Source organism: Alexandromys fortis, unplaced genomic scaffold (assembly GCF_014885135.2).
Source record: "Alexandromys fortis isolate MF-2015 unplaced genomic scaffold, M_Fortis_MF-2015_v1.1 scaffold_70, whole genome shotgun sequence".
NCBI lineage: Eukaryota > Metazoa > Chordata > Mammalia > Rodentia > Cricetidae > Alexandromys > Alexandromys fortis.
In genome coordinates, this window is record NW_026067955.1 from 2,365,625 (window position 1) to 2,375,100 (window position 9,476).

Genomic DNA, 9,476 nt, shown 5'->3' on the forward strand with positions numbered 1-9,476 from the left:
GCTGCACAGTGAATTTGGGTCAGTCTTGAAGATAAATAGGACATGGATTTTTTTTCCTCAGGAAATTAACAAAAGAAAAAAAAACTTTTTAAATAAAATTAAATGGCACACTTATTTAACATATGCATAAAGTTAATGGAGTTCTGATTTGTACAAGAATTGAATGCTTAGGGGACTGGAGAGATGGCTCAGTGGTTAAGAGCACTGTCCGTTCCTCCAGAGGATATGGGTTCAATTCCCAGCACCCACATGGCAGCTCACAACTGTCTGTAACTCCAGTATCCTATATGACACCTTCGCATCAATGCACATAAAGTTAAATAAATTATAAAAAGAAGAATTGAATGCTTATTACGCAAATAAAAATTAGTGTACACTGACATATTAACCAAAGAACATTTAAGTACATTACAGGTCACTAATAAATCTAACTGAATAAAATAAAACCTAGATATTGTGTAAGGGTTGAAACATTTCCTAACATGCTTTACAAAGCTCTGCTATATATATAATAGGATCAATAAGACAAAGAAACAGGTACACACACACACACACATATATATAAATATTACATACAGACCTTTTTTTGGTCTGGGTTTTTGAGATTCAGGAACCTGAGTTTTCTGAAATTAAAGAAGTTATGTGTGTTAAAGCAGCCCATGTATTGCTAATTAAAAGCACATTCATATAACAAGAATGATCAGTAACTCACCAGCCATGTAATCAATCCATTAAACGAAGAGACGTATAAAAAGAGGCATTTTGATTATGACTTAAATTACCACATTATTCTTTGGCTATGCAACTTGCTCATAATGCATAATACATATTATATGTGCATTTATAACTTACCAAAATTACAATGTATAAAATATACTCATATTAATACACTAAACTGATAGATACCTCATAAAGTATATTTAATGTTCTACTTCTAAGAAACCAAACCAGAAAATGTTTTTCATATTGTGTGTGTGTGTGTGTGCGTGTGTGTACTCATGTACACGTGCAAAAGGGACATCCTTTAAGAGTCTATTATTCCGTTCACCGATATGAGTTCCAAGGACCTAGCTCTTGTCAGGCTTGGTAACAAGCCATTTTTTATACTTTTTTTCTCGTTTATTTATTTATTAAAGATTTCTGTCTCTTTCCCGCCACCGCCTCCCATTTCCCTTCCCCTCTCCCAATCAAGTCCCCCTCCCTCGTCAGCCCGAAGAGCTATCCGGGTTCCCTGCGCTGTGGGAAGTCCAAGGACCACCCACTTCCATCCAGGTCTAGTAAGGTGAGCATCCAAACTGCCTAGGCTCCCACAAAGCCAGTACGTGCAGCAGGATCAAAAACTCATGGTAACAAGCCATTTATCCACTAAGCCATCTCACCAGTCCATGATCTCTGTTTGATAAAAGGTAGACAGCTCAGTCAGTAAAGTACCTTTAGCACAAGTATGAAGACCCACGTTCTAGTGCTCAGTAGCTGAGTAAAAGCTGAGTGTGGAGGCATGTGTGCTAGGAAACAGAATCAAATAGACCCTTGGAGTTCACTGGCCAGCCAGCCTAGCCAAATCAGTACTCCAAGTGCAGTGAAAGACTCCCTCTGAAAAAATAAGGTGGATGCTGGACATGACGACAGTGCACCAACTGACCCTGTAACTTATTAGAAAATCTTTAAATGGATTTTTTCTTATATCAGATCCCTAATTTTATACATTATACACCATGATATGGGCCAGTTGTGGTAGCACACACCTTTAATCTAAGTACTTAGGAAGGCAGAGCCAGGAGGATGTCAGAGTTAAAGACTATCAATTTACCTAGGACAGCCCAGGGCCATATAGTGATAACCCGTCTCAAAACAAAAACAAGAACAACAAAAAGATTTATATGCCTTAATATAAGGAGGAAAATACTGGCTGTAATTTTTCAGAAATAAAAGAAACTTTTAAAAATATTTCTTTATTTTATGTGTATGAATGTTTTGCCTGCATGTTTGTTTACTGTGTCTGTGTTTGGCACTCACAGAGGTCAGAAGAGGCATTGGATCCCCTGGAATTAGTCATGGATGGTTGTGAGCCACCACATGGGTGCTGAGAATGGAACCTTGGTCCTCTGCAAAAACAACAAACAATCTTAACCACTGAGCCATCTCTCCAGTCGCAAAACAAAAAATTTTGAAAAGGTACAGTGTAGGCTGGCCTAAAACTCATGGCTCTCCTATCTCTCCCTCTTCAATCTATACTACTAGTTGCATCTCCATAACTGGCAAAAGAAACTCCATACTCAGATATATCATGAGGAAAGGCTGACCAAGCCAAGCATGGTGATGCATGCCTATAATCCCATCACTTAGAAGGCTGAGAAAGGATGATCTTCAGTTTGAGGCTAACCACAGATACATAGGCAAACCCTGTTTCAAAAAACAAAACAACAGAACAGACAATGGCTCAGCTGTTAAAAGCATTGACTATTTTTACAGAGGACCCAGGTTCAAGTCCCAGCACCCACGTGGTGGCTCACAACAGTCTGTAGCTCCAGTTCCAGGGAATCCAATGCCCCTTTTGGGCTCTGTGGGCATCAGGCACATGGTACACTCACACATATTCAGGTAAAACCCCCATACATGTAATCTTTTGTTTAAAAAAAAAGCCCTAAAACAATAAAAGCAACAACAAAAAAGTAAGGCAAGGGTAATAAAAAACAGTATACTACGTAACTCCCACTGAAATCCTGCCCTAGCTCAACAAATTCTAAAGAGCTAGGGTGTCATGCAGTGATGCAGTACATGGCTAGCATGGATGAGATCCAGGTTTAATTCTCAGTTCCAATAATAATAATAATAATAATAGGCAAATGTGGAAGACTTAGAATTTCAGTTTACAGACTCTTATGCTTTTAAAGAAATTACATTAGGAAATGAAAAAAACAATCACAGAATGAAAGAGGGAGTGAAATGAGCAAACGAACTGGTAAAAGCATGTGAGTATTCTCAGCAACTCGTTACACAAAGAAAAAGTGTAGCTTGTGGTATGTACAAGGCAGAAGCACAAAATTAAAAACAATAAACAGGCAAAACCAAAAACAATAGAATAAACAGGCAGATAGCAATGGGTATTGAAGTATCTGATGATTCCTGCAGCATGCAGAAATTAAGTCTGCATCCTAAATGTCTTCAGTACTCACAAAAGGAAGATGCCATGTGGCTACTTCCTCCTGGAGGAAGGAGGGTCTTACCAGACTCAAAGAGTTGAAAAAAACTTCCTGTTCTCACGAAGCTCAGGATTTACACACACAGGATCATCAAAGGAGTAAACAACTGCTGGGGAGACAGTCGGGTCAGGCTTAGTGAAGCTGTGCAGGAGTGCAGGTTTGGGAAGTCATCACCAGTGCTAGGGTGAGCTTTTCTGCGATGTAGCTGCCTTTAGGTTACCTATGTTACCATAGCAACCCCACACAAACTTTCTGGTTCAACAACTAGTCGGAGAACCATTTCTTTGGCTTGTTTTAAGTAACCTACCCTTAGAGAGGACAAATGTTTGTTCATATCGCCCCAAGAAAAGTTGCACAACATAACTGGTACCCAAACAGGGACCAAGAGAACCAAAGAGGAGTAGGGAGGAGGAGTGGTTGCATGGTCCCTATGATGAGGGTGAGGAGACATGTTAACTGAGGCTGATCTGTGGCTATCTTTCCCTAGATAGAATGGCATAGTATGTCTCGTTACTATACTGGCAGTTACACGTGTCCTGCAATGGGTGATAAGACATCTAATTAAAGCCACACCATCTAAGACTGAAGTGTCCTTGGGGAGGAATCCCAGTATACAGTACATAATATGGGGTGGCAAGCTTCTTTAATAAAGGGTGACCACCATGTACATTTGAGGATGTTTCCAAGCCACTGATGTACTAGAGAATACACTGCAGTCTCTGAAAGTAGACCTTAAAGAGGGTGTAGCAGCTATTGTACAGACTTTAGTGTGGGCAAGAAGAACTTGCCTACGTAAACAAAAGGCAGGGCTGTCCTCTACATCAGCCTCTGATCTAGCAGTAAAGAGGGAGGGTAAGATTGAGATGCTACCTTGCCAGGTCTTACAGCTGACAGGATGCAAGGGAAAGAACACAAGTCAGATCTGAAGCTCTCTGTCTAGGATCCAAGAACTTGGAACCCATGGGAAGAACTGGAGGGTAGAAGAGGAACACAGAAGTGAGAAGATGCCCCTCAAGTCTGACCTTCAAGATAGAGGAAGGGGAAAGTCCATGATTCAGTGTGCAATCAGAGGCCTGAATCATGGCCCTGAATAGGAAACTATGGTAATTAGGGAATATTCTGCCATCTGAACTCTTGGACTGGAGGAAGACTTTTAAACAGGAAATGAAAGAGTTTCTTATAGCCAGAGACTACAGATATGGAGGTGAAGTGATCAGTCCAAGTGCCATGCAAACAGAAAAACTTAGTAAAACAACTACCCATTCTCCCTTGAACCAAAGGCTGCAGAACATTAAGGCAATACAAGAGAAATAAAGCTTCTGATGGACTGGCTCACATGAGTGAGTCATTAGGGACACTTGGCTATTCCAGGCTGAGGCTCCTGGAAGACAATAGAGGGACAGACATTACTGAGGGATTAGGCATGAGAAAGGCAGGCTTTGACGTCCAGTCTACTGGGATCCAAAAGCACTACAAGATGGCTCAGAAAGTCTAACAACTTGAGTTCAACCCCCAGGATCCACATAGTAGGAGGTCCTCTGACCTCTGCATGTGTACTACTGTGTACACACACACACACACACACACACACACACACACATAAATATAAAAAACTTTTAAAGAAAGAAGGACTAGTGAGATGACTCCACAGGTAAAAGCTTTTGCCTCACAAGCCTGACAACCTGAGTTCAATCACTGGAACCCACAAGCCTGTAAAGCATTTTAAAAAATATTTATTTCAGCAGGTACTCAGGACTGGCATGGGGCTTTTGTGGTTTTATTGAATCCCACAGTTGGATAAGATCTTTATGAAGTAGGAGAAGCCCTGGAAGATGTACTTTAATAGGCATATACATATATTTAGTTTGTAAGATACTAAAGCATTCAAATAGGGATGAGAGAAAAAACAGAGAATGGGTTCTGTCCAAGACATTATAAGGCAAAAGTGGCAAGACTTGTGTTGACAAGAGTTATTAGTAAAAAAAATTAACAACAAAAAAATGTGGTGCCAGGGAACTTTTAAATCCCAAGCAAAAATTCACAGAATGCATCAATGACTTAAGAAAAAAAAAAAAAAGTAGAACTAAAAAAAATGTTAAGCTTGTTTCAGAGGTGGACAGAATGTGTGGTGTCCATTTCTCCCCTGTGAGAAAATAGACTGCAGGTGGAGCTGGTTCATTCAGGCCAGGATCCTTTCAACAGTCTAATAATGGAAAAGTAAGTGTCACAGTGCTGACCCAGAGCCTGCTAGAATCAGAGGCAGCTCCAACAGGTAGCACAGCGGGCAAAACTTCAGCCCTGCTTCCCTTGGGCATGAGTCAAGCTAACCAGCACTCAGCCCCAGCCAAGGTCATCAGAGGTGGGAAGATGTACATCAGCACCCAAGATGCTCATAGAAATGACTGTGGATTATGGAAGACTAGTCACCCATGCAACTGTTGTACCCAACATTGCTCTTTGAGCAAAAAAAAAAAAAAAAAAAATTGATACAAGTGATGAGATCTTTACATGCTATATAGAACCTTACTAACAGACAGCAATGGGCTTTTAGTGATTTTACCCACCCTCTATAAAAAGTTTTCATTAGTGCTGCGAGATGCCTCATGGAAAAAATGCTTGCCCTGAAAATGTGAAAACTGGAATACTGATCCCCAGAACCCACACAGAAGTTAGGTAGGCATGGCAGACAGAAACAAGATCCTCTAAGAAAGCTGGCTAGCTAGACTAGCTGTTTGGTACAATCTAGGTTCAAATAAGAAGAGACCTTGTCCCAATAAATAGAAATAAAGAGCAACAGGGAAAGACACCTGGATACCATATCTTTCGGCCTTCACATGCATTGTGTGCACACTCACCCACCACAGACATAAGCCCACACATATGTAAACATACATACAGAGAACATGCACACAAATACCTGCAAAAGAAAAGCTTTTGTTATATGAGTTATGGACGGCTTTGATCACCATATGAATGCTGGGAACTGAACCTGGATTCTCTTTAAGAACAAGTGCTCTTAACCACCAAGCCATCTCTTCAACCCAGCAATCATTCTTATACAGTGAAGTACCCATAAAAATCCCAAAGGACAAATTTTAGAGTTTCTGCAGAGATAACACATGGAAGTTGACAGGTGAAAAGCTGGAGAAAACATGGCTGGAAACTCTGAGTTCCTTCTCCCACCCATACCTTGTCCTATATATCTCTCCATCAGAATCCTTTATAATAAACCAACAAATAAGCATCTTGAATTAAATTACCAGCTGCTTAGAAGCAAACCAACAAGCTGCAGCTCAACTGGCAAGAGAAGGGGGCAATCCTGGAGGCTGAGCTCTGGACACATGGTACTGTCAGAACAGAATTCGGTTTAAGAGGACATCCAGCTGCTATCTGCTGCTGCTGCAGAACCACTCCCTTGTATGGTGTGCGAGGAAAACTCCACACATACATCTGGTATAGGAAGCAACTTGTCATATTGTGTATACAGGAGAAGAAACTGGGTCTAAGGCTCATTTTCTCCTCAGAAATGAAAAATTAAGGGGATGAATTTGCATTACAAAATCCCCATATAACAAAAGATTAGCAGCAGAAACTAAATACAAAATAATCAGGAAAACAGAAAAGCACAAAAAGAAGCAATACAAAGAATCATTATACCTCAGGAAGGGATAGCCAATGATTTTCTACCCAATAATCAGGACAATGAAAATTAATATAACAGTAAGGCATAATTTCATACCATAACTGCAAGATTTTAAAGAACTGTTGGTAGAAGCATAAGTATGATAAACACCTTAAGTTTCCCATAAACTATTAAGCTGAAGATGTACACATGTACCCGGCAATTAACTTGCAGGTGTGTCCTAGAACAACTGTTAACCATGGCAGCACTGCAAGGCTAGGACTATGGTGGGGAAAGTGTGGGTATTTATTTTTGTTTTTGATAACTGTTTTGTCTGTGGTAGTTCTAGTTTTTGTCTTGGTGTACTCAGGCTCATATGTGCTAGGTAAGTACCACACCAGGATGTTACACCTCAAGCTCCTTTCTTCCAAATAGACAGCATCTCCCTACAGATCTACGTATGTTTTCCTTTGTCACAAAACAAACACCACCATGTGGGTGCTAGGAACCCAACCTGGATCTTTTTCAAGAGGATTCTCAAGCAAAAGTGCTCTAACCACTGAGCGAACTCTCTAGCCTCTAGAGAGTTTTTAAAGATCACTTTAAAAATGAATAGATAATCCCAGCACTTGGGAAGCGGAGACAGGATTATCTCTGTGAGTTTGAGGCCAGCCTGGTCTACATTATCTAACTCCAGATCAACCAAAGCTACAGAATGAGACCCCATCTCAAAAAACAGTAACAAAAACACCCTCCTGAAATTCTAGTTTCCATGCACTGAAAATAAGAAATTGCTACAAAAAAAGAAAACTTCTAGCAGTAAACGTAACAATGAAAATAAGTAACTGAAGGATCAAACATAAAAGTCATTTCAAAACTAAAGCCATTCTCTTTCAATACAATTAGAATCAAACATACAGCACAATTCCTGCAATCAAAGAAATTAAGTTCAAGGTCTGTTACACACTTATCTCCTGCAGCAATAATATACATGCTAAATGCAGTGGCACACACTTTTGATCTAAGCACTACACATAAGAGTCAGAGGCACGCAGATCTCAGGCAGTTGAAGGCTAGTTCCAGGCTATACAGCAAGTCCCAGGCCAGCCAGGGCCACGTGCTAACTTAGACCCTTTCTCAAAAACAGTAAAAAGGTGTGGTACAGCAGTACTGTGGGATGATAATACTCTTCGTCTCTCATATTTATGATTGTGTACACTATGCATTTCTCTGGTGGCTGTAATAGGCCTCTAGACCTTAGTAGGCCCTGAGGTCTTAGCATAACTGACTTCATGAGGAAAGTACCATTCAAGCCATAAAACTCAGCACACAGACAACACTACCTGAAAACAGACCTAATGGGAAAGTCTCTAAATGTACTAAGCTTCCTTTCTGACTTCTGTAGTTCTGCTTCCATCTCACTGTTCTTGTTGACTGAAGTATGTTAACCAGAGTATGGCTTTTGTGCTTAAATGCTCTCCCTAAGAAAGGCTTGGTGCTACAATGGAATCTTGAACATCTAGTGTAGTTGCCGGCCAGCCAGCTAATAAAGACTTTCTATTGGCTTAAATCCATGTCCCAGGATCTTGTCTGGTGGATACCCACGACAGTGGTGCCAATATCTTAAACCTAATAACACTAATCATGCTATTTTAATTTTTAGCTTATACACTGAGCTTCCTTCTCTGTATTGAGTTTTCTGAATACAGACTGCTGTGATTACCCTGCAAATAAAAGAGCAAACAGCAGAGGGTTCTACCTGAGACAACACTGCATTATAAAGCTGTCAACCACAGCAGCTAATTTAGTCTATATTGTCCAAGGTGTTTTTCAAATGACAATATTAAAAAAAAAACTGAAATAATTCTGTTAGTGCAGGAGTGCAGGGCAAAGTTTGAAACCCAACAGTAAAGTAAGGGAGAAGGTTTTATATTTGGAATTTCTCAGAAGTTTAATTCAATTATGAACATCTTCCTTTAAAAAACAAAAACCAACAAAAAAAAAAACAACCTTCTGCCAAAAAACTAAAAATAGAATTATCAGTCCTTGCCTAGTGGTCCAGAGGTACATATTTATATTACCAGCATCTTGGTGCTGAGACAAGGGAATGGCAGCTTGGGATATGCGAGAAGACCCTATCTCAAAACAACAAAACATCCCTATGATCCAGCCAGCCTACGACTGAGGACAGACCTAAAGAAAACACAATCACTGCAGCACTGTTCATAGTATGAAAGCAGAGAATCAGTGGAGGTGCCCAGCAGCGGATACAAATGGGTAAATATATCACTGTCAGAAAAAAAGATGAGGTCTAATTTGCAGCAGTGTGGGGAAAGTTAAGCCAAGTAAAATATGCCAAGCAGATAAAGCCAAAGCACGTTCTTGCTCCTCTGTGGAAGCTTTTAAAAAGTTGATTTCATGGGAAAATAGAGTAGAACAAGGGGTTAGCAAAGTAGCAGAACAAGAAGTGGGGAAAGGGAAAAGATGGAGTGGGAGAAAGTTCAATAATAGGAACCAAATGCCGCCGACAGATAGGAGGAATAAAAATGCTTATGACCCGCAGCACAGCGGGATGGCTACTGTTCACAATTTATAGTATAAAGAACTAGGGGGGAAAGGAGTTTAAAGGTTCCAAACCCGCAAAGAAGAAA

General features: G+C 40.2%; 1 protein-coding gene across 1 annotated transcript in view; it reads right to left on the reverse strand.

Moving 5' to 3' along the window:
- Bbs4 (Bardet-Biedl syndrome 4) overlaps window positions 1-9,476 on the reverse strand; it is a 36,733-nt gene that overhangs the window by 26,233 nt on the left and 1,024 nt on the right. The window contains exon 2 of the mRNA XM_050151838.1: window positions 581-623. Within this exon, the coding sequence (XP_050007795.1) occupies window positions 581-623 (43 nt within the window). The remainder of the gene's footprint in view (window positions 1-580; window positions 624-9,476) is intronic.